Source organism: Phalacrocorax carbo, chromosome 2 (assembly GCF_963921805.1).
Source record: "Phalacrocorax carbo chromosome 2, bPhaCar2.1, whole genome shotgun sequence".
NCBI classification, from domain to species: domain Eukaryota; kingdom Metazoa; phylum Chordata; class Aves; order Suliformes; family Phalacrocoracidae; genus Phalacrocorax; species Phalacrocorax carbo.
Window position 1 is genome coordinate 121,009,350 of NC_087514.1, and position 27,881 is coordinate 121,037,230.

At 40.9% G+C, this 27,881-nt stretch overlaps 1 protein-coding gene across 1 annotated transcript; it reads left to right on the plus strand.

Moving 5' to 3' along the window:
* PIK3R4 (phosphoinositide-3-kinase regulatory subunit 4) lies at window positions 1-27,648 on the plus strand. The gene is made up of 20 exons (XM_064444140.1): window positions 1-110; window positions 322-1,104; window positions 2,446-2,579; window positions 2,780-3,362; window positions 5,630-5,764; window positions 7,689-7,910; window positions 10,360-10,533; window positions 11,706-11,851; window positions 13,942-14,145; window positions 15,012-15,213; window positions 16,784-16,983; window positions 17,956-18,166; window positions 20,148-20,313; window positions 21,053-21,217; window positions 22,397-22,608; window positions 22,890-23,021; window positions 24,415-24,515; window positions 25,565-25,653; window positions 26,005-26,113; window positions 27,025-27,648. The coding sequence occupies exons 2-20, from the start codon at window positions 375-377 to the stop codon at window positions 27,193-27,195; spliced, it is 4,086 nt and encodes a 1,361-aa protein (XP_064300210.1). The 5' UTR covers window positions 1-110; window positions 322-374; the 3' UTR covers window positions 27,196-27,648.
* Window positions 27,649-27,881: the final 233 nt, after the last annotated feature.

Genomic DNA, 27,881 nt, shown 5'->3' on the forward strand with positions numbered 1-27,881 from the left:
GCCCGCCTGACGGTGCCGGTTCCGCCGCCCTCAGTCCCGCTCCGCTCCATCCCGCCGCCGGGGCTGGGGCGTCCCGGCTCTGCCTGGGCCGGGCGGGCCGCGCCGCGCCGGTGAGCGCTGCGGAGGGAGACCCGCCGCCGCGGCGCCCTGCTCCCCTTGGGCCCGGCCCCGCGCAGCGCTGCCCCGGCGGCGGGGCCTGGGGAGGGCGGCGGGAGCCGGGGCGGCGGCGGCGGGGCCCGCTCAGGGCGGGGTGCCCGGGAGGGAGCGGGGTGAGCCCGAAGCGGCGGCCGGTGTGAAATACGCGTTGTGTTTTCCCTCCAGGCTGAGGCGGGAGAGCCCCGGTGCGGTGGCCGCGGCCGGGAGGAGGTGCCGCCATGGGGAACCAGCTGGCTGGCATCGCCCCCTCGCAGATCCTCTCGGTGGACAGCTACTTCTCGGACATCCACGACTTCGAATACGACAAGAGCCTGGGGAGCACCCGCTTCTTCAAGGTTGCCCGAGCCAAGCACCGGGAGGGGCTGGTGGTCGTGAAGGTGTTTGCCATCCAGGATCCGACCTTACCCCTGACGAGCTACAAGCAAGAGCTGGAGGAGCTGAAGATAAGGTTACACTCGGCGCAGAACTGCCTTCCCTTCCAGAAGGCGACCCTGTCCGAGAAGGCCGCGATGCTTTTCAGACAGTACGTACGGGACAACCTTTATGATCGAATTAGTACCAGGCCATTCCTAAACAACATTGAAAAAAGGTGGATAGCTTTCCAGATCCTTACAGCGGTGGACCAAGCGCACAAATCTGGAGTCCGCCATGGGGACATTAAGACAGAGAACATCATGGTGACCAGCTGGAACTGGGTTCTTCTAACTGACTTTGCCAGTTTTAAACCAACATACCTTCCTGAAGACAATCCTGCTGACTTCAATTACTTCTTTGACACATCACGGCGGAGAACATGTTACATTGCTCCTGAGCGCTTTGTTGATGGCAGTATGTTTGCCACGGAGTTGGAAAACATGCGGGACCCTTCAACTCCTTTGGTAGACTTGGCAAATAGCAATCAGCGAACAAGAGGGGAGTTAAAACGTGCAATGGATATCTTTTCTGCAGGTACTCGGAGACATCAGGAGAGACCAGGGTGGTGTTTATGATTGTGTGTTGGGATGCAGAAAAGCTTATTTGGAGGGTTTCTTTTTTTGGTTTTTGTTCCTTTTTTTGGTTTTACTTTGTTTTTTACAGTGGGCATGTGGAAAAGCTTGCTTATTTTAAGTGTAAGACCCAACCCCAAAACCTTTCATTCACAGAAAAAGTGCAGATACGATACAGTAAGCTACATAATTTAAGTGCATAACTGTGTTATCTGAGGAGGGAAATCACAAACTGTTCTGTTATGGCTCAGCTCTGCCCTGGGAAAGAGATGGTTCTGCAAGTCACAGACTATTATCTTCTCGTGGCTGAGGTTCTGGGGATGCACAGCATATGCCTCATGGGACCCAAAAGGAGGAACCAGTCAGTGGTTCACCTGAGGTCCAGCTGCCTGGGGACTGAGCCAGCTTTCAGGGCGGTTTGGCAATATTGGCTTTAGAAGCCCCTTCTTATTACATTTTCTCCAAAGGCGGGAAGTTAGATAACTGAGCAAGCTCCTGTCATAGTCCCACTCGCAAATGGTAGAGTCTGACTGTGGAGCCCATCTTGAGTCTTGGGCTTGTCTAGAGCAGTTTGAAAGCCATAAGTTTGGCCTTTTTTTTTTTTTTCTTCTTAAAGAGATTGGAAAATCTGAATTTAAAGATAATGGTTACTTAATTTTGCAAGCTGCTCTCACAGCCAAACTTCCAGGGCACTCCACTGATAAAGCAAGAATGCTGACCATTGGGAACAAACTGCAGGAGTGGGACTTTTGAAGAGAACGTGTGTCATGTACACAATGAGGGGGGCTGTGTTTGGCAATCATTATATTTCTCACTGTGCTTATGAGCTTGTGTGTGTGAATATATGCTGTCTCCCAGCATCACTGTAGAAATAGAGGTTATTTCTTTACATTCTGTTAAAGGATTGCTTAGTTTGACCTACTGCCTGATCCATGATGACTTACTGGCACTCTTCTTCCACGTGACAGTGATGTGGGTTCTTTTCTGGTGGTGTATTTTCCAGCTGGCAGGTGTCTGAAGTCACTGCCTCATGTTTCCTAATTACAAACTCTGCTGTTGGCATGTTTGAAATAAAATACTCAGGAGATATTTCGGGGATCAAGTGTAAAAGCCAGGTTTTGCAGCTTGAGATGCTACCTCCTTTCTGCAAGTTAATTTGGCAACTCACTTAGCTTATTTTTTAATTGAGCTAAGAGTCATGTAGGGTTTGTTCTTGTCTGCATATAGAAAGCAAAGTTAAAGTGTCTGTTTCTAATCCTCTGACAACTCTTTGACTTTTTTCCCCCCCCCCCCTACTCCCCAGGCTGTGTAATAGCAGAGCTCTTCACAGAAGGCGTACCCTTGTTTGATTTATCTCAGCTTTTGGCTTACAGGAATGGCCTTTTTTCCCCTGATCAAGTCCTAAACAAAATTGAAGACTGCAGTATCAGAGAACTGGTAAGGGTGGACTGCAACATTAGAACCATATCTGTGGTCTGTTTGTAGTGTATTTCACCTACTTCTGTGACAAATGGCTTATTGTTTGGGTTTGGTTTTGGGGTTTGGGGTTTTTTTTGTGTTGGTTTTTTTTTATTATTACAAATGTCTAAACCTTTAATCTTTCTCTCCCGCTCCCTCTGACTTCTGCCTTTCTCAAGGTCACTCAGATGGTCCATCGCGAGCCAGATAAACGTTTAGCAGCTGAAGATTATTTGAAACAGCAACGTAACAATGCATTTCCTGAAATATTTTACACTTTCCTTCAGCCTTACATGGCCCAGTTTGCCAAGGAAACGTTTGTATCAGCAGATGAGCGTATATTGGTCATACGTAAAGATCTGGACAACATCATTCACAATCTCTGTGGGCATGATCGCACAGAGAAAGCCGAGGGAGAGACAAAAGAGAATGGGCTGGTTATTCTAGTGTCTGTGATAACTTCCTGTTTACAGACTCTGAAATACTGTGATTCCAAACTGGCTGCTTTGGAATTGATTCTTCATTTAGCACCAAGATTAAGTGTAGAGATTCTTCTGGATCGTATTACTCCTTATCTGTTACATTTCAGCAACGACTCTGTGCCCAGGGTGAGGGCAGAATCTGTGAGGACACTAACTAAAGTTCTTGCTCTCGTCAAAGAGGTGCCACGCAATGATATTAACATTTACCCAGAATACATTCTGCCAGGCATTGCACACTTGGCACAGGATGAAGCCACCATCGTCAGACTTGCATATGCTGGTAAGAGGAAATCCAGTCAAAACTCCAAATCTTGGGCTTTTCTGTATTTCCTTAACTGTTTTCTCCTCTGCTCAAAATCATCACATAGCTTGCTGTTTCTATTTCAGTAAATCTCCCCAGAAGTCTCAGAAATGACTGCAGGTAAAGACACCTGTATTCACTTAAGCTAACTGGTGCAGGTTGTGGTAGCAACTTGGTGATTAATGAGTTGATTTATACTAACAGATGAGTTCCCAGTGTAGATCTGTACCCAGAATAAATAATTACATTTTAAAGAGCTGACAAAATATGTTTGCTCTCTGCTAGGTGACTTAACTTTTTTTTTCCAAATTAACATTTATTCATCTCTGTAGTTCTGCATGTAAAAGCAACTTGCAGGATGTGTACATGTGCTTTGGGTTAGGGCCTGCCCACAGCGAACGTAAGGGGTCAGAGCTTAGAGCCTCATGCTCAGGGAAGCAGCCCTGGCTTTATTTCCTGGATAAGCAAGAGTGTAATGAAGAAAAGTGCTTGTCCAAGTGGTCTTTGTGTACTTAATCATGTGAGCAGGGCTTTCTGAGCTTGCCCACCCTTTGCAGCTTTTATTAATTTATCTTAATTGTCACTTCATTGGCTCAGATTATTTGCTTAGCGTGGCCTGATTGAACTGAATAAACATGGAAATTACAAAGCATCTGTTGCTACGCTTCAGGGGTATTTTCCCGCAAGTGAAGTTTTATATTAGGGGCTCAAATTACATTATTTGCTATGGGATAGAGTGGCTTATATTGTCACAGATGTTTTCTTTGTACGTTATTCAGATATGAGTTCTGCCTGATTCAGGAAGAAGCTTTGTAGTCGTGCCCATATTTGCTATTTACCATGTTCCCTTATTTGCTATGACTAGCATATTTTTAAGTGTGTTGAGTTTGATTTTGCTTGATTGTTTGTTTGGGTTTTTTAAGTTATAAATGCAGAATTTGGTTGAAAATGTCCCAGGTATTTTTCTTCTGTTTACTAAGTAAGCTGATAAAACTAATTATTGGAGATAACACACAGTTAATGAATAGAACCAATTGCTTTTGATCACTTTGATCTTCCACATTTAGGGCTTTATGAAAGAATCATTTTTTCATGACTTACTTTTATTTGTAGCTTAGAAGAAAAAACCCCAAATCTTGTAAAATTATAGGCTATTCATAATTAATTTTAAAATGAACTAATATAAAGCTGAACCTCTTAAATAAGCTGAAATGGAAAAAACCCAAAATGCAGTCTCCTTTTCTGCAAGTGCAAAAAGGCTACAGGTCTCAGTACCCATAGACTCCAGTTGCATTTGCTTACACAGAGGTTCTCTCTGTTTGGTGGTTGGACTATTTTCAAACTGAGTACAGCTATATTTTCTGAAATTTGAAAAGGTTATTTGAACTGTAGATGGTTAAGTCTGATTAAGTTACCTTAATTTCAAATAGCTTTTCTTTTAAGAAAGCAGTTTAAATTTCAAATAAATATATGTGTGTATATTTTTTAAGGTAGTCTAACACCTGGGTTAACTGCTGTTATTACAGCACGCTTTTTGGAAGTGGTCAGGCTGGTGACTTACAGGATTTGATCTGGGCTGTGGACAGGCTCTGTTGGCATGCTGCTGCTCTCTTAGATGACACTCAGAACGGCTGCTTAAGTGGGACTTCTGCCTCGATGGGATTTTTCCTGTGCCAGCCATATGGCTGGACCCATATAATATAGCCTGAGCTGCTTCAGCAGCTTCCAAACAGTGCAGAATGGTGCCAAGTCACGTGGATAGATACAGGGACAAATGTTCTAAATGTGGAATCCAGTCCTCAAGGGTAACCCTGTTGTTGTTCCCTAGGATACATATCCTGGCGTGGTGGTTTGTTGTTTTGTTGCAGTCTACCACGTGGGCATGTTAGTTAATTCAGGTTAATTTGCCTTTACATTCTATCAAGTTATTTAGTCATTAGACTGAGATTACGTGGCATTTAGGGCTAGTTCTAGAGGGCTGAAATTAGTCATTGTTACACTTAATATCCTTATAATTTTTCTGCTTGTTTACATGACAAAAATACTTTGTGATTTGATGTACTTGATAGCTTCACTGGCATCATGGTCAGCAGAATTGGGCTGACCAGAGCCAGTTCTGTAATTTCAACCCCATTTGCCCATCATGACTGGTTTTGTCAGTGGTAATAATCTCTTGTTGGGGACCATCGGACTGATGTAAATTGGTGAAGTAGAACAATTCTTAACCAAAATGTTTTCCTTTGCAGAAAACATAGCATTGTTGGCAGAAACAGCTCTGAGATTTCTAGAGTTAGTACAGCTGAAAAATCTGAATATGGAAAATGAACCAAATGGTGAAGAAATGGATGAAACATCTCACCCTAGTGATAACTATGACACCGGTAATGTCACTTCTACTTACCTTGCCTGCTTATAATCGCAAATCATGGGCCAAAGCTCCTAGTTAGTACTGATGTTCCTCATCTCTGAAAGCTTAGCCTTCCTATTAAATGGGAAGAATGCTTTTCTTTGACCGGTATCAAAGCGGGTATGTTACAGCTTCAGGCAGAAACAGACATCTCTGTTCTGAACATTGGGAAAGACAAAAAAAAAAGCATATAAATGATAACAATCTTTTTTTTTCCCTCCAGAAGTTCTCAAGGTATTTGACTCTGATGCTGGCTGCCTGTTTGCATATCCAGCTTCACTCAGAGTACCGTAAACAAGTCAGCTGTGAAAACACGGCTGTATTCCAAATACCATTTCCTTTGAAGAGGCAGGCAGTGTTAGCTTTGAAAAACCTGACAATTTCTAGCATAGTCATAGTACTGTATTTTTCAGTCATTATTCTTTTCTGTTCTTATGTCTGGCAATTCTTGTCCACCTTTTTGCCTGAAGATGCTGAATGTATGGATGCCGTTGGGCAGTAACACTGCTATCTCTGCTGTTGGAACTGTAGCACAGAGAATGAGTTAAAATCCTAAGGATGGCCATTCTTTTTCCTTCCCTTGGGAAGGAGGGATGGTAATTAATGACCTGTGTGTCAGCTCCAGTGCCTTTTAGCGATGCGTAGATTTCCAGAACAATGCCGGGTGAGTCTTCTAAGCTGGGAATAGTTTGTGGTTAAAACCCATCATTTTTCTTTTGGGCTAAGTAGATCAATCTGTGACTAATCGTAATTGGTAAACATCCTGCATATACTCATTTGGTAGGGAAAAAGGCATGTTTCAATTATCTCTTAACTAGTTGCAGGATGATACTATAAAAAAAACCCAAAACCTACCAAAAACAAACATTAAAAAATCCCCTTCAAGTTCCTTCACATAAGGCATGGGGTGCTCAGAACTGTGGAGGAGTGGGAGAGGAAGCCCCGTCGTATGGGCTGTATTTCTATCCCTCAAAATAGCTTGGAGATGAAAGAAGTAGCACAAGGAAGAAACCAGTTTGAATAGTTCTATTCTTTAGTACCCTTTCAGAAACCAAGCATGAGAAATTTGAAGCCAGAAGGCAACTTTTGCATGTGACTGACAGTGTCATGTTAGAAAGCAGATTAGCTGGTCTTCTGACTGCAGGCAAATGGTAATGACCCCTGCAAAGCTGGGACGGCAATAGGTGAAATTTTTGTGCTACTTGTTTGAGAACCTCCCTTGTCCAGCTTTCAATAACAGCCTGTGCATTAGCAATTCTGTTATTTCCAATTAGTGTAAATATTTTTTTAGTTGTACCATGGAGTAGAAGCCATGGGCAAGGTCATCTTGAAATTTTTTGTCAGTATTGTTGGGGTAACTGCTGATATTTAATGAAATTGGAAGTACTCACTTTTTCAAGTATCGTTTATTCCTCTCTGTATCCTTAGTGAAGCCAATCTATCTACCTAATTAAAAATACTCTTGATCTGTTGTCAGTTCACAAATTTTGAAACTGATAGTCAGATAAACGTACCAAACCAGAATTGCCTTGAAGCATTTTGTTTACTGTTGTAACATTGCCACTGACTTCTTCTGATGCTTATTCACATCTGCATTTCACGTGGATATATAATGAGCTGGATCATCTTAGCTGAAGTTATGACAGGTTCAGAATACATTGATCTGGGAAGAATGTCTCACTTTTCTATACTCTTTGGCTTTGCCACCACCTCATGCTTAGTCTGAAGTCTTTGGTAAGCCAGTTGTTGGAATTGCTGAGGTTCTGTTGCGTTGTCCGTCTTACTGAGTGGGGAGTTCTTCAGGATAGCGGGTCAGCATAACTCCTTTAGCAGCAGGTAGTACACGTGCACATGTTGTTTCTCACCAACCCAAATGTTCATCCTCTTGTCTCGTGCAGAGTTGCAAGCCTTGCATGAAATGGTCCAGCAGAAAGTTGTTACTTTGCTAAGTGACCCAGAGAATATTGTGAAACAAACGCTGATGGAAAATGGAATAACACGTCTCTGTGTCTTTTTTGGACGTCAGAAAGCCAATGATGTTCTTCTATCTCATATGATCACTTTTTTAAATGATAAGAACGACTGGCATCTTCGAGGAGCCTTCTTTGACAGCATTGTTGGTAAGTGTTTGGTTTCAGCCAAACAGACTAGAGAGATAATAATGTAAATAAATTAATTTTTGCATATCTTGGAAACTGTTAACAGTCATATGAAAGCCCCTTCTTGTAAAGACTTCCATAATTTATAGGAAAAGACTTTGCTGAATTATTTGGTGTAAATGTTTCTTTAGGGAGTGAAGGCAAAACAATGTAAATATAATCAGATTTTTCATTTAGTCCAAATATTTAATATGAATGAGACTGAGGCATTTAAGTGAAGGTTAGATTAACATAAAAAGTAAACTTTAAATGCGCTTTTTTTTGAGTCCTTGCTAAAGCCACTGGCTTAGAAAGCTAAATTATGACAAGTAAATACTAAGATTGCTGCAAGCTGTCCAATAGATTCATCACTTCACACGTGTGCATGGTCCCATTAACTTCAATAGATCTGTTCATATGATGAAAACTACGCATCGGTATAGGCTAAAATTATAATACGAAAATTTTTCTTTTAGTGCCTTAAAACCTCACTTAAGTTTTCTGAGCTGACAAGAATCTTTAACAATTATTTAAAAAATCTTACCAATGATGACATCAGCTGTTAAGTACATCTAATGTTTCATGCATGTTGGAAATTATTCCACATGACTATTGCTGAGAGTCAGTGCTCAGGATTTGCAGGTCAAAAACTTTCCCATTGCAGTCCCTGGGGGGGGAAATGGTACTACAGGTGCATGGTAAGAAGAACGAGCATGATCAAAGTTCCATCAGGGCCGTTATGGTAGGCACACGTTCCCTTATGACTGGAAGCCACAAAATGCTGTGCTGGTGAACCCTGCCAAGCTGTGATGCTAATAACTTGTCAGAGTTTGTTTAGAAGGAGCAATTCTTCTGGCAGGTAGCCAAAGCACAGGTCACCGTGTCCTGGCTTCTTGCAAAGACATGTAGAGAAATGTGAGGCTTCTAAGTATAAAAGTCAAGATATGTAACCTATATTTTTAGCTCCTCCTCCTCTCCCAATATCTGTTCAAAACCTCCACAGAAGAATTCAGATAAAGTTCAAAATTTATATATTTTTGTTTTAGACTGTTTTACTGAAAGCTTTTGCACATCTTTAAAACAGAGCGCTCTAACTCGTCTTTAAGTACATGCAGGCACTTCTGCCTGCAGATGCCCTTCTGTAACAGTGTCACTGAGGGGATTTCTCTTACCTGAGCTATTTCTCCCTTCTTCCTCTCTTCCTTTTAGCAACTGGTTGCAAAGCCCAGCATTAATACATGAGCGATTATATTGATTATTATCTTATTAGAGTAAATGATAAAGTTTATTTTATGTTTAGTCTTGATTCTGATGGGAAGACATTGAATTTTCTGGTATTTACCAATCCCAAATAACTGGGTTAGAAGCAGAGGCAGTTATGGTCTATGCTGTGTATCAGATATGATGATAGCAACAATAAGCCTGAGCTATTCAGTGAAAACCTTTTTTTTTTTTTTTTTTCTCTTGAGGATGATCAGAGGACTTGCCCAGTTGTTTGTGGGAAGGAATGTTAGCTTGATGGATGTAAAGCTAGAGAAAAGATCAGAAATCCAACAAGGTCCATCTCCCTGACTGTTGCCAGAGATTAATTATTGTAGATGGGTTGTCTAATCTAAACAACCAATTCCAGATGCTAATTTCATGTGGCCAGTGGCTGGTTTTCATGTGGGAAAGGAAGAAAAATGGGAAAGCAGTTTCTTTTACTGCAATGCAGCTTCAAAGGAATTACTTTCATTTTGCTTTTGATCTTGGCTTCTTTCTAAGATTTTGAAATATATTTTAAAATTGGATTTATTTTTGAAACTAGGGTCAAGGTGGCTTCATGGTAGCAAATAATTTGAGACCAGTTAACTGAACAGCAAATCTTGCAGCCATTTCAGGCTGGGGGATTTTTAGAAGCTGGTTCTAAAGGTTCCTTTTCGACTATTAGTGTATGCGATAGACTTTCCTTGCTGATAATTAGTCCAGTATCCAGTTCAGTCTTTTCAGGAGTCTGAATCATACTCCAATTACAAGCATCGCTAAGTTAAAAGACAAAATCTTGCTAACAGAACCTTTCATCGTTGCTCACTTGTCCTTTCCATGTACAAATGCAGGCACTGCATCCCCACCCCTTAGGAGCACTGCTGCTTTTGCCTTGCTGTTTCAGCTGTGGAAAGCAACAGACGTGGGAAGTGTTTCATGCTGCTGGCCAGCTGTGTGCTGACATCTATGCCTGGCATCTTGAAGGACCTCTGCAGGCACAGGGACCTGCTTTTATCAAACAGTTTTCAGAATATTGGTCTGACTTTGAATGGAAAGCAGCCTCCTTTTTTGCTAATGCCTAATAATCTGTTTTGAGATGTCTCTGTGGGATAGCAGTTTTAAACTTTGGTGAGGAAAGGCAAGGAAGTGCTACTTTGTATTTTTATGTGTTCGTTTTATGTTTCAGGTGTTGCTGCTTATGTTGGCTGGCAAAGCTCATCAATACTGAAACCTCTGCTTCAGCAAGGTCTCAGTGATGCTGAAGAATTTGTCATTTATAAAGCCCTCAATGCTCTTACTTGTATGTGCCAGCTAGGGCTCTTGCAAAAGCCCCATATTTATGAGTTTGCTTGTGATATTGGTAAGTTGGAATACTGGAGAATATCTTGTTTTCCTAGTTAAGAAAAGAAATTTTAGTACTACACAAAGCTTCACCGTCAGCTTAACTATCCAATATGCAAACCGATAGTACTGTTTTAGAATCTATACAAAATTGTGTTAATGAACTGTTGCTAGTTGGGCCATGTTAGTGCTCAGAACTCTAAAATAATAATTTTGGTGGAACAAATTGGAAGCATCTTCTCTGGTTTTGTATAGGATAGCAGCAAACAACACTTAGTCCAAAAACTTTCTGCTTTGAGATCTTTCCTTGTTCTTTTTGCCAACCTCCTAAAAAGAAAAACTCTTGGTTACTTCTGGAAGTTGATCAGGCACATAACTTGCAGATTTTTACCCATCAGCCTTTGAAGAAGGGGCAAATCCAGCCTCCTCCAGACAATGCATGATCCTTTCTCGTCCTGTACCTACCACCATTTCTAAAACCCATTAAGCTCAATAGGACCTTGAATACAGAGTTTGTCTCTCCTTCCTCATCAGGCTTATCAGTTTAATTTAGACCTGCCCAAGATTTACCAGCTGTCTATGGAAAAGAAAATACCAACTCCTATTTTGAGATGTAGTCTGCTTCTTCCTAATGTTATGGCTTTTCAAAGGCACACAGAATTTCGGGCAGTTGACCTGTGGTTATATCTCATGACTAGATACAGTTCCTTGATTACATCTTCTTAAAACCCACGTAAGTGAGGTGGACTTCTGAGTCTGATAATCTTAAAATATAAGTAGTGACTCTTCAAGGAAGAGAGGGGAAGAAGGAAGGAACAAAGTGTTTACTTAAAAAGAAAAAAAATACATCACTGGTATTAGGATTCTCCGTAATTGTCCAGAATAAGGTTGAGAATTATTTTTGGATTAGTCTCCTTTGCAAATCTGAAGTTGACAATTAGGAAATGAAATTAATAAATAGAAAAAATATGCTTTTTGGCAACAGCAAGGAAGCTGAGCAGCAGAAGCACAGTGAACTCCATGAAATAGTTTTCTCAGTATGAGTGTGTTCACGCCGGTGCTCTGCAGGAGGGAAGGCTCAGTTTGGGCATAATTCTAGGGGAAAGAAATGACATCACAGGCTGCCATATACAGGACAATCCCCTCTTTTTCATATGAATGATATATTTTAACAGCCTAATTTTCTTTCAGCACCTTTCCTGTGTCATCCTAATCTTTGGATACGTTACGGTGCAGTTGGATTTATCACTGTGGTGGCAGAGTATTTGAATATTGCTGATGTATACTGCAAGCTAATGCCATACCTCCATCCTTTCATCACACAACCAATAATACAGGTAATACTTCAAATACGATTAATGTGAACATATCTCAACTAGTCATAATTCTTAAGTCTGCCTTGGCCATGGTCCCAGCTATAAGAATAGTAGATTTTTTTTTTCCTTCAATTAAGGTTAGAAGCGATATAGTTTTTTGATCTCTGCTGTCAGACACTGACAGAATGGCCATTGCCTTCCATGTTTGAAAGACTGTTGTCTCAAATTTGTTGCAAATTGCAGAACACTTCACAAAGCCTAAAATCAACAGGTGTGTCTTTGGTTCAAGCCCTTCTCTGCCTTGCTTACAATCAAACTCTTGCAACATTGTGCTAGTTTACAGGAATCTAAAAGGCATGAGAAGTTGGCAGTGAAACAAGTGTTTCTATGTTCTATGCTTTCATCTACAAGGCTATTCCAGCCCTGCCCTGCTAACACATTTGGCTGTGGGCCTGACCCTCTGAAAACATGAGCTGTCTGTTAGGTAGTGATGACCATGCTTGGGATTTCAGCAGTGCTACTCCTGTATACCAGCGCTTTGCCAAGGGTAAGGGCAGAGTGCTCAGCATGGTTAAGTCAAGTAATTTCGTAACAGCATGTGTCTAGGAATGACCTGCACACGATCCTGGTAATATGATCATATAGGCAACTTTGCATATAACTTCAGGACCTGTAGAATGCATCTGTCAGGTGTTTAAATAGATAAGAAACTGTTGCAGTGCAACATGTGTTCAACATTTCTTGTAAACGATGCAGGTGATAACTTCACTAAAAATAATATTTTGTCTTGTTTATATCTCCCTAGACACCTTGTGCTCTGTTTTCAGCATTGATTGATAAATTTCTGTCTTGTTCACTTCCTGCTTCATTTTAGGGTATTCATCTTTGCTATACAATTCTACATATAGTAAGCAAGTAGGGGGTAATGTTGCATTGGACTCTAATAAAGAAGTCATCACTTTGGACTAATTTTGAAGTTTTTTCATGTAGACAGGCAGCTAGGAGAAGCACATCATAGGAATGAGGTCTTCTGACACTGTTGTGAAGGAATAATTGCAGTCCAACCCCACCATCTTGCATTAATTATTTTGAGTATTCTAACTTCTATCCAAACATCTATGACACAACTTTGGGCCAAATTTGGTTTGGCCATTTAACTGTGGGACTGTAACTGGGAGCCTATTTCATGAATATGGCTTGCCCTACCCCCAACCATCTTAAGACCTATTCTTGAAACAGAAAAGATCAAGTGCTAAAATAAAAGTGTACACTCAGAGAAATGTTGGGGCTGCAAGTAATCCGGATTGCATGCAAGGCTTTTTGTCCAGACACATTCTCTGGACACAAACAGACATTGAATCGCCACCTGGGAGAACAGAAACTAGTTTGGGTTTTTTCTGTTTTAATAATAATGAAAAACCTTTATAATGAGTGCCCCAGTTAATTATTCTAAATTATGCCTTAACTCATCAGTTTCTTATGATTGTTTACTAATGTCCCAATACGCTTTTGAATATTCCTTAATTACGTGCCTGTGCATCCTTATTCCCCTGTATACATAGGAGGAAACTCGTTAATCTGACTGACACGGGGGAAGAGCTCTTCTGGTTGGTATTTTTACAGGGTAAATGTAGGACAAAGACAGACAAGGTTAGAAATATCATTGTACTAGTAGTAGATTTTTTTTTAATCCCATCTAGCAATGCCAAGTTAACATTCTGAGACTTCTGGGAGAACAGGGAAAGAGAATGGAGAAAACCTGATATGACCAACACAGGGAAAGATATTATTTTCACGAAAGGAGAGAAGTTGAACCTAAGTTATTGGTACAATCATGTGCAATAATGTTTAAGTCCTACATGATTTTTCTGTTGTTGTAAGTTTGAAAGCATCTCGTTAGGACTAAGCTGGAAACTGGTTTTTAGAACATGCCTTCAGAGGAAGAGATTGATTTTTATATTAATATTTGCAGTTGTCCAGTTACTGATTTTCAGGCTAGGGAAAAAACAAAAGTGCAAACATTGTAGACATGAGATGACATCATTTACATTTCCCTCTGTTTACAGGGATATCATCCTCAATGTTGATGGGTCTCTCTTTTTGAATTGCAGATAGATAAAGAAATAGTCCTGCTAAGTGTACTTAAAGAGCCTGTCAGCCGTTCCATATTTGATTATGTCTTAAGATCAAAGGATATCACAAGCCTCTTCCGACACCTTCAGATGCGTCAGAAGAAGAGGAGTGGTGTTCTCCCTGACTGCCCACCCCCAGAGGACCCTGCCATTGCACAGCTCTTGAAGAAGCTACTTTCACAAGTGATTGTTTTTTATTTGTACTTTGAAAGTCAGGCTTGAGATTCTTGGGTTTTGTATATCTCCACAGATCCTAAACTTGCAGTTGCTGCTCTGCTCTGAGGGACTCCCAGTCTGAGGCTCTGATCCTGCAAACCATTGACTTCATTGATTTTAGCACATGTTTGTAGGACAAAGAGTTCAGGAGTTAAGGAAGATTCTGAAAAGATCTGCCAGAAATAGGGCAACCGCACGTTTGGATTTCCCAAACACATCCTCTTTTTAAAGACTTCAGATGTATGTCTCAGATTTGTGACACATCTGTGGTGGTATCAGGTTACAGAATATGCAGTGTGTGTTGCGTTGGAGAGAAGAGTATGTATTTGTTGAAGAGGTAGATATGCAGGTAACAGTGCAAAAGCCAAAGGGAGCTGGAAGGTGTTGAGGCTTATATATGAAAAGGGGATCACCTAAGAATCACCCACACAAAGTAGTGAGAACTGGGAAGAGGAAGGACTGCAGCTGAGAGTGTGTGTGTGAGTTCATTATGGGGTTTTTTAATCTTTTTTTTTTTTCTCCTGTGGCTTGTGAGCTGTAAGCAAGGCCTAGGTGGCAAAAAGCAGATTGCACTAGACAGTGATTCAATATTAAATGCTATTCTGCCCTTTCGCTATTCCTAGCCCTGTTCCTGAGGAGAGAAGATATTTTTATACTACAGCAGCTTACCCAAAGTCTTGTATGAGTGATAGACTGATTCTTGAATTCTGGGGATGTCCTCTCTCCTTCCACTTTTGAGCCAGTCATTAATCTTACTGCTTCTTACATCTTCATGCCTTGATGTATGTTCTTGTCCAAAAGTAAATAATCATATTTTCCCTTTTATTCTATAGGGGATGACTGAGGAGGAAGAAGACAAACTGTTAGCACTGAAAGACTTTATGTTAAAATCAAATAAAGCTAAAGCCAATATAGTGGATCAGAGCCACCTGCATGACAGCAGTCAGAAAGGGGTGATTGACTTGTCAGCTCTGGGAATAACTGGGAGACAAGTGGATCTTGTTAAAACAAAGCAGGAGCCTGATGACAAACGTGGTTGGTATATTTTGTGGTCTGTATAGGTAAAGTATAGCCTTTCTTTCAGGGTCCAGAGAATTAAGTCTTTAATTTACTCAGCAAGCATTCTCGGTAATTCAGCCTACAAAATTATCACCATCCTCACTGATTTTGCAGTAAGAAAATTACTGCTGCTATTTGAAGTGTGGGGTGCTGGAATGCTCTCTGGATCACTGAAAGATGGGGATAGTTTGCCCCTGCGGGTATTTAAATTAGTTTGACTGCATTTGCAGTAGTAATATGCACAGGTTGTTCAGCTGATTGGGACAAACAGGACTCTAGTGACCCATGGTAACAGTGTAAATTATGAAGGCTACTTTTCTGCTATCTCTGTGTCTTCTCAAGAAGTGATGAGCTCTTTATCTGTGAAAATCCAGGATATTTTCTTGAGGTAGCCTGGAGGAAACTGAGGCCTAGGTGTGATGCTGTAACAGGCTGGCACTGAGGTGTGCCAACTGTTGCTCACCCACCAAGTACGTGCTTTTTGACCTTAGGGTTCATCAGTTGCTCATCCACCCCCATTTTACTTTGTTGCCTGCTCCTCTTTCAGTTTGAAAAACTTATTTCCTTGTTCAGCTTTGAAATCCACTCGCTGCTAACTCTATTCCAGTTCTTTGTATCCTCAAAATTCTTGTCTGCTGGACAGTGAGCTTCCTCTTTGCTCTGTCAAGCTTGTACGGCCCTCCTCTGTACACTGCTGATAGGTTCTGTGTTTTCAGATGTAAAAATACAGACATATCTGCAAACCAGGTAGTTATTGCCATCTTATTTACAGAATTAAGATGCTAGTCTGCAAATATTTTGCATGTCAATTTAAAGGAAAGTGCATAAGTACGGGATTTTTCAGTTTTCCGTCCTGTGGAGTCAGGATTGGACAGGATTTAAAAGTTAGTGTATGAAGTGTGCATTTGAACTGATTGACTTCACCCAAAACCGTCACCTGCAAAGTCTTCACACCTTTAACTTCCTTACTGACTTTGTCCAAATTCAATTTGTCCTATGTTTTCATTTAGCTTTCTATATTTTACAGTTTTAAGTGACTCCAGAGGAATGCTGAAAATAAATAAATGTCCTATTTACAGATAACGTTCTTGACTTACAGGTGATGTTGCAATTGTGAAGGAAAACTGATTGTATTTGAAACTGATTTGTGTACTGTGCAATTACAAATTTATCCCTGTCTTATGCCAGTAGTGGAGTAACTCTCGTAAGAAAAAATTGTCACGTGAAGTCTAATCCTGCAGCCTTCTAGACTCAAAATTTCCTTGTACTGGAGTGATTAATTGCATGAGTCAGCTGTAGGATTAAGAAGGTGTAAACAGAGCACTTGCCACGTGTGTTCTGTTTGCCTCATAAATTCCTGTCAGCTGGTTTAAACAGCCTAGCAGTACATTTTTCTCTATTAACTATATAAATAATAAATTGGCATGTAAACATTGGACTCGCATGTAGCCTGAAAGTAATGATCAGCCTGAGTGAATGTTGCCATGATTATGTGTTGTTTGGTTTTTTTCTTCCCCTCTCACTTCTCCTTCCCGATTGCTTATAGCTAGAAAACACGTAAAGCAAGATTCAAACGTAAATGAAGAATGGAAAAGCATGTTTGGGTCCCTGGAACCAACTAACATCTCCCAGCCAATACCCAAAGGACATGGGCAAACTACTGATCCTGAAGCCATCCAGGCTGGGAAACCACTTCGTTCAGAGTCCTCAGCTGGCATATGTGCCACTTTGTCATCCTCCCCACAGGTAGAGCTGAAAAATACTATCTTCGCATCTTTAAAACAACTGAATCACTTCAGTTTAAGCCAAGTAGGACTACAGGGATGTGGTGTTCTTGTTTTGTTTGGAGGTTATTTTATACTGGTGCTATTCCCTGGCCTCTTCTCCAGCAGAGTAGCCGACTTTCAAGTTCTTATTTTTAAAATAGGAATTGAGAGAGGATGGAAGTAAGCTTAGTCACTTGAATGGAAGAGTTTCACTAACAAATAGATGCTCTGCATAAAGAGATGGGGCTTTGTGGATTAGCCAGTTACTAGGTGAGCCCTTTTTGGCAGGGAAGACTCACATTGCATGCCCTGATACGTGTTGTGAGGAAGAGAGAGATGTCATGATTTTAACTTGGAACTGGTGTATCACATCATAGCTGCATTTAGACACCCTGTACCTATAATAAGTTAGTACTGGCTACAGAAGGACGGGCTGGGAGCCCTGCAGGCTGTGGAAGCATCTCTTGACACTGAATCCTGCTTTCTATTCTGTTTCTAGTTGGAGATTAACTTCTGTTAGCTTTAAATGAGTGTCCACGCTGAACTAAGAGAGAAACACTTCATGCTTTCATTTCTAAAGCCCAATATAAAAAAAATAATCATTCGAGAGCTAACCTGTAATTCTGTAAGTCTTGAGAGCAATAACTGCTTCTGTAATAATCACATTAAGAGGTGTGCACAGCACAATACAATTTCTACAAATAGAATACAGAACGGACTAGGCAAGCAGGGTAGAATAAGTGAATGGTTAAGCTTTTCTATAAAAATAATTTTCACTGTTTTTAATTGTTTTCATGCAAACATGATTTTTTTTAATGCTAATTCATTGCTAATTGATTCAATAAAAAACATTTTTCCAATTCTTTTTTTCAGTGTGACCCAGTAATCTTAAGAGCAGGATTTATGTGTGTAGAATGTAAGGCATATATTTTTAAGTGCTTACCTCTTACAGGCATCTGATGGAACGGTTGTTCAACCCAGGAAACCGACCATGCAGGTACCAAGCAGTTCAGCGTCCCCATCTGCACACCAGTTACGCATCACCACATGCAAAACTGAACTTCAGCAGCTGATCCAGCAGAAGCGAGAACAGTGTAATGCAGAGAGACTTGCCAAACAGATGATGGAGAACGCTGAGTGGGAGAGCAAGCCCCCACCTCCAGGTAAATCACAGGCTACTGATGTTGTTATACAAAAAAATAAAAAGTATATAATTGAGTCAAAGCATCATCGTCCCCAGGAAAAAAATGCAAAAAATGAGTAAAAGAGGAGAAATTATTAGTTTAGGAAATGTGCCTATTATGCAGAACACCTATTTGGCAAAATACGTGCATGACCTATGAAAGAGGGTTGGGACAGAGATCTTCACCTTTGCAGTAACGGACCCAAACCACTGGTCTTAAGTCCAGGTTGTGCACTTTGTTCCAGTGAGTTTTCTGAAGCAGATTGTTTGTAACCAGGTATACAGCAGGTAACTTGCCATCCTGTAACAGGCTATAGCTTGGTTTGGGCAAGGGGAGAAACACAGTGTTGGGAGGTGGGAAATGTGAGTACTTTGCCTGGGGTGGCTTCAGATTTTCAGCCATCCTGTGAGTGCTGAACCTCTTGGCCAGGTTTTCTTACCCAGTGGCATGCACCCTGGGGAGGGTTGTTTGAGCTGCCCTTGTTTGCAAAGGAGACTGTCCCCACCAGCAGTGGTGACAGTGACACAAGGCCCAGCCAGAGAGAGATGTGTGTTCCCATACTACACTGTTGCTTGCAGAGGGGAAGGAGAGACATTTTTTACCTCTTGTCCCCTTTTCTTTACCGGAAAGGAGCAACACCCAGGTTTTGCTAATTAGGGCTCTAGGAGCCACTCGGGGAGAAAACACAGGGTTTTAAATCGCAGCCGTCTTCCCATGAGCCCACCTTAAATTTTGAAGCTCCAAATTGATATTGGGATTTACTCGCATTAGTTTTCAGCGTTTTCTGCTCGTGTTCTCCACTCCGTGCACTGTTGCTGGGTATCTCGTATGGAGATTCCTGACTGCCCTCTACTAATGGCAGTTCATGTGCTTAAACTCCAGATGTTGGGAGCAGAATCTGTAGCAGCTAGGCTTGCCGTAATCAACACAGTGATGCTAAAGTCTTTTGGTAAATCTAGCGTAAATGCACATATCTGGGCAATGTACAGCTACCATGTCAGTTTCGGGGAAGCAGTAGAAAATCATTAGGAAAATGGTCCGACCAGAAAGCGTTTGAACATAGCTAACCTTGACTGAGCTTGGCTAAGCCGTGTGTTTGTCTTCTGAAGAGGGTTTTACAACCTATGAAATAACGTGTCCCAATACAAGCAGCTGACCTGCTCTGCCACATGAGTGAGTGAGTGCCAGAAAGATGTTCATATTTAAAGTTTGTGTCTTATTCTGAAATTTGCTGTGGTCTGTACGTCATTATCTTCATCTGCTGTTAATCCTTCACTACAGTAGATGTGTGTTAGAAGTGCAGCCAGATACTTCTGCACTGCTTTTTTCAGAGGAGGAGATGTATTACACAAACGTTGGCAACTTCTTGGCAAGAGTTATTGCATGGCAGCTCAACTCCTCAATTTATTTTTGAAGTTCTGGAATAAATTTTTCATAGGATTTTAGAAGAGCTGTTATTTCATCTTATTAGGTACATAAGGCTTGCGATGTAGCATGCAGTGCAACGCTGAGCCTGTCACTTCAGGTGCTCTACAGACAATCCAGGAACTTCAGTCTGTTCAAATGTGTTGCTCATTATGTGCATTTTGGGCATTTATGGGATTGCCATTTGCAGCACAGCAATCTGCATGGGCTGATAGCAGAACTGTGCACTAATATCTCTATATAAAGTCTACGAAGAAGGGCTCTTCGTAATTTTGCTGACATGTACATGGAACCCATCTCAGAGAAAACTCTTACCCAGACCTGCCAATAGGGTTTAGTTTAGAATTGAGTAAATAGGCTTTTGCTTTTAATATTTAAAATGTGTTAGCTCTGTGTTTTCGGCGCCTTCTGTGCTTTGCAGCTGTAATGACTATATGCCAATATAGCTGTTGGTGGATGGGATCAGGGGAATTTTCATGTTCCTATTAAGTTATGAAACCAACACAAAACTTCATGGTTTTGTTTTCCCCTGCAGGATGGCGTCCCAAAGGGTTGTTGGTGGCTCACCTTCATGAACACAGATCTGCGGTGAACCGTATTCGGGTCTCTGATGAACACTCCATTTTTGCCACTTGCTCAAATGATGGCACAGTGAAAATCTGGAACAGCCAAAAAATGGAAGGAAAAACGACTACAACCAGGTAGATTTAAAACTCATAGGATTTGGGGTCTGCTGTTTCAGAGTGCAAAATAAATTAGAGCAGGGAGCAAAATATGAATCACTTGTGGGTGTGCTGGAGATTTCAATAATGAAAAACTGGTGTTCCTCTTTGTATGCAACTATAAAATATTAGATTGCTGTTTCAATTATTTAATAAAAAAATTGCTAGCAAATGCAAAGGGACTGCTTCGTGGTTGTAGTAATTACAGGCTTTTTGATTTCATTTCTATACAGAGATAAATATATTCTGGTGCTGCTGTTTAAAGCCATCTGAGGTTTTGGAACAAATTAGTTTTATGTTTAACTGTCTCATCCGCTGATATTTGATGCAGGAAAGCTGGATTGCTGGCTGAAACATGGGTGGTATGGGGCTGACAGTCTCTGTGAGAGAATCTTTGGGAGAAAAGAATGTCTCAAAATACTGTGGAAAAGAAGTAGTGGACTGCAGCATCAGTTAAACAACAGTAACTACAGTATGCTACTTTGATACAGATCTAGGTTAGACTTTTATTGTACTGGTAGACAAATGTGTGCATCTGCAATTGGAGACTCATAACCCATAGGGTCAAAGATAAGCAGTTAAGCTTGCAGATTCTGGAACACTTACAAAATGTTATTCTGAGAGACATTGGTTTTAAGTAGGTGTTTGAGAGAAGTAATTTTTTTTTTAATGTGCCACAAAAAAATTCCTTTCCCCCCCCCCTCTCTCTACTGCTTAGATCAATTTTGACATACTCTCGGATTGGAGGACATGTAAAGACACTTACATTCTGCCAAGGCTCACATTACTTGGCTATAGCTTCAGATAATGGTGCCATCCAGCTTCTTAGCATCGAAGCTTCAAAGCTCCCTAAATCTCCTAAAATTCATCCAATACAAAGCAGGTAGGTACTTAGAGCGGTCAAATCTCACCACAGAGCTCAAGCTGTTATTATATTCCCCAATTAGATCCCTTGATTTGCTCTAGGCTTCCTGCTGGCTGAGCCCAGGCTGTACTGGAAGGTGGTAATTCATGATCTTATCTTGCTTCATAAAAAAGGGTTGAAAGGCAACCGTGCAGGTCTGAGAATTCATAGCTATAGGTTATTGGTGCCTCCTGTGTCACTGGACTCATGAGCTTGAAAGAGTCAGTCTGAATAGTTCTCGGTTCTTTCATTAATGCACTGGTATTGGTAGCGTCTTACCTCCTCCATTATGATGTTAATACTTATAAATTTTGGAGGTTCTTTTACAGGTCATTAGATAAAGGTTTACAAATGTACATGTGGTTTGGCATCAGGCGTGCAAATTTTCTCTCCCAGGCTCTTAATGTGAGTAAGGTGGCAAAGACAGAGGGGATGGGGTACTATTTAGGGGAGCCTTTGGGGATGGTTTAGCACTTCCTTACTTCTCCATATGGGCAGTTTTTTAATATTTTGGCACTGATTCAACAGCTTAATCTTCCAGCTTGAATGAAGGACATGTGCAGGCCCCAGCAAATCTAGCAACCATCTCAAAGGCCTCTTCTCTGTCCAAAGTAAAAGTAAGGGTTCTGTGACAAATATACTCTCTTACTTGGGACTAAGTACAGAAATGAAATAAGCCAAATCTAATGGAGATGGAAACTACAAAACTGTATTTTCCTTTTGGTATATGCTGCGTTTGTGCCTGAAGAAGGTGTCCATTTGCACACTCAGTACGTGATTGATGACAGTGCTGGCAGTATAACATGGAGAGGTGTGTTCCTGCCTGTAAAGTCTGGGTAGATGAGTATCTGATAAATGTGGAGCATGAATGAGAGAGAAATACCAAACACGCTGAGAGACCCAGAGCACAGTTATGTTTATGTTTGCGAAGAGCTGCTGGCAGCATTTTAATAGCCTGTAGAAAGCTTGCAGGTCCTGTCAGCAGAGAGATTTGAGAGAGCATGAGCATCTGTTGTACTAAAATTGGAAAGTTGTTTCTGGCAGATGCCTTGAAGTGACATGAAGAGGAAAATGCTGCTCAGCATTAGCTATTGGAAGGAGTCTTAAACTTGGATAGAGTCATATCTGTTTCTAAATAAGTTTATTCTTTTAATCAAGGTCCTTAGATCTGAAGGATGATGGCTGTGTGGTAGATATGCATCACTTCAATTCAGGAGCCCAGTCAGTACTGGCTTATGGAACAGTTAATGGATCTCTGGTTGGATGGGACTTGCGATCTAGCAGCAATGCTTGGACACTGAAACATGATTTGAAGTTAGGCCTCATAACTTCGTTTGCTGTGGACATACACCAATGCTGGCTATGTATTGGTAAGCCCGTATTTCTTGTTAGCTTCTTTATCTTCCCTCTCCCCCCTCTTTCTGGTTTTCTTTTACAATAACTATAGCTCAAGCTCTTGCTTGATCTGACTTGACTAGAATATGCTTTCCTCAAACAAGAGGAGAAAAATACCTCCTGTTCTATTTGTGGGAAGTATTCTGCCCTTTAAGTACTTGAGGCTGAAGTCCACCTCCCTCAGAAGAGAGCACAAAGATATGGGCAAAACCCAGTACACTTACCCCTCTGACTGTGGGGAGCTTTCTCTCACCAGGAACAAGCAATGGTACCATGGCATGCTGGGACATGAGGTTTCAGTTACCTATCTCCAGCCATTCTCATCCTTCCAAGGCCCGAATCAGACGCCTGCTCATGCATCCTGTCTATCAGTCCTGGGTAATTGCAGGTAAAAGAGGTCTTAAACTTACCTCATAGTTGCCAGAGGTTGTGATTAAAGCAGCTTTTGTTTCAGCTTCTGCTTCAAGTTCTGGGGGCAGGGTTTTTTTGTTTGGTTGGTTTTTGTTTTTATTTATTTTCCTTGTAGTTTTTCTTGTGCTTTGCTTGGGGAGAGGAAAAAGGGGAGGTTCATACTTGTTCTGCCACTGTTCTCTTCCAGGCTTTTTGAAATTAAAAAAACAGGTGGGTGGGGAAGTAGTGCTAAGCCGTTATGGAAGTGACAGTCAGTCTTCACAGTTCTCATCTTCTGAGCATTACAGCTTTCATGAGGGTCCCTCCCTGTGTGCTGTCTACCACGTCGCTTTTTAAAGGATGAAATGTTATGAAAGACAAAACCCAGAATTGTGACATACAATGATGGCAATTCTGCCACTGCCTTCAGTGCTTCTGAAGAGCAGAGAGTGAAAGGTTGTCCCATTCCAATTCCCACTTGACACAGCTGGATTAGATTCATGGGTTAGAGCTTTTGAAAATCTCCCGAGATTCCTCATCTGGTGTGCTCACAGCTGCTTCATCCTCACCGTGTGTGGCACTGTCATATACTTTTAAGTGTTTGTGTCGGGAACACATTCTGAAATGGACAAGTAGCTTAAACTAATCCTACAGTAACAAAATTGATAAAGTTGCTGTAAAAAGAGAAATTTGAGTTTTATATTTTACTTGCTTCTTAGGCTTTGCATCTGGTTATTAACCACACTGGGAGAAAAAAAAATTCTTGAAAAGCATACAAATAAAGCAAGCTTCTCTGTGCTTTCTAGTTTGTTTCCTCCCTGCTAAATAATAAATGAGTGACAAAGTTCATCACTTTAATAATATTCCAAAAAGTCCTTGCCTGCTAGGTTGCTGCCAGGCATGTAAGCAGTCCCTTGAACAGAGTTCTTTGCCTGTCCATGCTAAACATGGGTGTGGAACATCATTGTAGCTACTGAAATTTATAACTTTGGATTGCTGTCTTACCTGCCCAGGGTTAGTCTCCGAAGTCCCTGATGACCATGCTGAACAGACGATCCATCCTTCTCAAAGAAGGATGACAAGTTATTTAGGGAGGAAACTGAGGTTTTAATACCTTTTAAAAAGGGTTGCAGATTAAAGCAGGTTTCCTTTAAACTCTCTGAAATGAGGCACTTTGTCTCGAGTGACACTTCTGTTAAGTGGTAGAACCAACAAAACACATGCACAGCTTTACCACCAAAGCAAGACTAACACCAAATGCCACAGAGAGCGAGCGGAGAGTGTCTCTGTGTCATGCCCCCTGTATCAGGTCAGTAGAACACAAGTAACAAGGGCTAACCGACGTGGTTTGTTTGGTTTTTTTTTTTGCATTGGCAATACCTTTCCTGTAGCTGTTCAAGGCAATAATGAAGTCTCCATGTGGGATATGGAAACTGGCGACCGACGCTTCACTTTGTGGGCCAGCAGTGCACCTCCTCTTTCAGAGCTGCAGGTCTGGTCTTTTTCTTTTCATGTTTCTGTTCTGTAGCTGGGGCTGGAACAGCCTCAGACTCCATGCTGTGTGTCAGTACAGTTACCTGTTCTCAAGGCCTTGCAGTTTGGCACCAGGAACGTGCCCTGGGATTTATTTTGGCACCATAATTGTTTTGCTGTCAAAATTAAATCCCCTTTGTAAAACAGCAGTGTAATTGAATCTTTATTGGTATTTTCCACACTCTGTGGAATGTACTTGTAACACTCACTTGCTATATCCAAAAACCCATGAGCCAGTCAAGCCTGTAAAGCTTACAGTAAGCCAAAATTCATGGTGTGGCATCTTTTACTTACTTTTACTTCCTGTTTCTGGGATTGTGCACACTTCTGTAAGCGTCTGCTCTTTTGCACATTCTTTCTGAAACATAATGCCACTATCACACTTAGCTGCTAGTTTAAAGCATGAAGTGGCTCTTCTTCAAGGAGTTAATTGGGGAAGGAGCAATCTGGGATATCTTTCTTAAAACATAAATACATACACATAAATAACCACAGCTGCTTCTATAAATATTGTAAATGCAGATCTGGAATGTACCTAAACTTGAATTAGTACATGCTACGAAGATTGCAGGTTGAGTTCATTTTGGTCACTCACTTTGCACACAGGGAACTTGTGATTCAAGCTGGTTTTCTGTTACGTGTCCTTTAATACCTTCATAGCATAAAAATTTGAGCATCCATGTGCTTTTCAGCATGATTCGCCTGCCTGATTCTGTTAGAAACAATCTTTCTCCTTTGCCGTCATTGAGAACTTAATTTCCAGGATTCCAAGAAAGCATTATGCAGAGTTAAATCTGTTGCATTGCTCTACGAAACATAAGGAATAAAAGGAAGCAATTTACCATCCTATATTAAGATACAGCCCATTAACAAAGTAACTTGGCATTTGTCAGAAACATTTGGAAATTGGATGGATGGATGAATGTGGTAAAGAATGCATTCCCTTTGTGAAGCCTGGCAACAGCTATTGGTGATAATTCATTTTTATCTGTCCCTTTTCCCTACTAGCCTTCTCCTCACAGCATCCACGGAATATACTGTAGTCCAGCGTCTGGTAATCCCATATTACTGACAGCAGGCTCAGACATGAAAATAAGGTAAGCTTCAAGAAGTAAAAACATAATGCTGAAGATGTGTTCATTAGTAAGCATCAGTGAGCTGAGAGAGTTGTTCTCAGCAAAAGTAGCGCAAAACTCCGTGCTTCTCTGAAACACGACGTGTACTCTTCTGTAAAGTTCTTGATAGGCTGTGTGAAACAAAACGATAGCTCGTGTGTGCGTTTGACATGACTGTTGATTTCTCTACGTTGCCGTCTTCCACTAAGTGTTGGAAGCATATAGCATTTGTGCCCACTCGTTTTCATCATAATAGGAAGACAGCTTTTAAACGGCTGTATTAAGCTGATAATCAAGCTGAGATGTTAGATTTTTTGTTTCTTTGTTGTTTAGGTTTTGGGATCTAGCCTACCCTGAGAGATCATATGTTGTTGCCGGAAGTTCTAATTGCCCATCTGTTTCCTACTACAGAAAGATAATTGAGGGCACGGAGGTGGTTCAGGTATTTTGCTTTGTTTGATAGACACCTATTCTGCTTGCCTTTTGGATGGTGCCTTGGGTTCCAGTAATTGCATGACGGATTTAATTATAACTATCTCACTCTTACCTTTTGTGGATGGTGTCAGCATTGCATTTTCAGGCAGTTAGGAAGATGTTATTTTAAACGAAAAAGAATCAGTTGTCTTTGACAGAACTAGACTTACCAAATAATACGTGCAGAAACTAGGGTTGTGTTTCTTTTGGCAGATTGAAATCTAGTGCATTAACACTCTTGATTTTGATCAGTCTTTGGAATGTCTTTTCTGTAGGATCCTTAGCAAGGCATTGTGAGAGGTACCAGGACCAAAATAATATGGTAGCAGAACTCTGCAATTTTTATTACATCCTTCAGAGTGACTTTTAGCACAATGTTTTGTTTCAGTGCAATTGAATGAGTGCTGTTTCAAAGGTGACTGTTTAACTTTAAAAAAAAAAAAAGTCCAAGTCAGTGAGGGTCTACCTATGCACTATGATTTTTGAGTGTTTTATGTGAAGTTCTTAATTGTATTCATGCTATTGAACCAATCTTTATAAAACCCTTGGGAAGCTGTGTGTGTCACGGTAGCTTCCCCTCCGCCCCCCCATAGGACTATTAAATCTTAGTAGTTGGTGTCATTGAAATAAATATGAGAAAAAATTATTCTTTCCCTAATCAGAGAGCTGTACTGTCAGTTCAGATTAAGACTTAGGTTGTATGTGATGAAAAGAAATGAACCAAGGAGTAATCCCAAGAACACCATCAAAGGGTGGGAGATTGGGGTTTATTTGTTTAAGAGGTTTTTTGATCTTTTTACATCCTAATATGTGTGATAACGGTAAGCATTTGGAAAGGGGATTTCTGTACATAATATTTCTCACTTTCTTTTTGTACAGGAAATTCAAAACAAGCAAAAACTGGGTCCCACTGATGAGACCCCTCGGAAGGGTCCAGAGTCTCTCCCTGTCGGACATCATGATATCATCACAGATATCGCAACTTTCCAGACCACACAAGGATTTATAGTAACTGCATCAAGAGATGGAATTGTTAAAGTGTGGAAATAGAAGTTGTACTAATATATAGCATGTAAATATTTGTAATAAAGAAATAGTGTTATAATGAAGTTTTCAAGGACTCTTTCCAGATCGTGGAATAGACTTTAAAGACTGTAAAGGTGATGATAAAATGGGTCATCTGTATCCTACCACCCTGTTAGCACTTCTTCATCACTTCTTTTATTAAAGATGTTTGGTATCTCTAGCATTTCCTTGAAATACCAAGCGGTCTATGAAGAAATAATTTAGCCTGGTTTTGACTACATTGTTCTTCAAGGATATTTCAGAATATGATTTAAAGACGTCCCACTTTACACATTCTAAATGTGCAAAAAGCAAAGAGCTGGTACTAGTGCTTCAGTGTCTGACTGCTCCTATATTGAATTTGAGAAATTAAATAAGAACCAGTGCACTAACATACCTGTACATTCTAATAACTATAATAAAGTCCACTTGAGCTTCCCTGTTTGGTACTTGGGTGTCTTTATATCAGTTGCTCCTCTGCAGTGATTCTGTAGTTTCAGCTGCCAGAGCCATTGGCCTGTTACTTGTTCTTTGAGATCAGCTTAACTTTGTGTCAGATCCTCAACTGTACTTTGTGCTTTGCACCCAGCTTGCTCTTGGCTTGAGTCTAATTCTAAGCCCCCCTGTCCTGGGAACCCAGAACAGCACCACCAGGATGGTGTTATCCATCA

Bases quoted from the DNA above. Each gene is read 5' to 3' on its own strand.
- PIK3R4 (XM_064444140.1), top strand. From the start codon at position 375: ATGGGGAACCAGCTGGCTGGCATCGCCCCCTCGCAGATCCTCTCGGTG. The intron at 24,516-25,564 runs GTCTGGTCTTTT...TTTCCCTACTAG, and splicing joins CTCCTCTTTCAGAGCTGCAG to CCTTCTCCTCACAGCATCCA. The intron at 25,654-26,004 runs GTAAGCTTCAAG...TTTGTTGTTTAG, and splicing joins GGCTCAGACATGAAAATAAG to GTTTTGGGATCTAGCCTACC.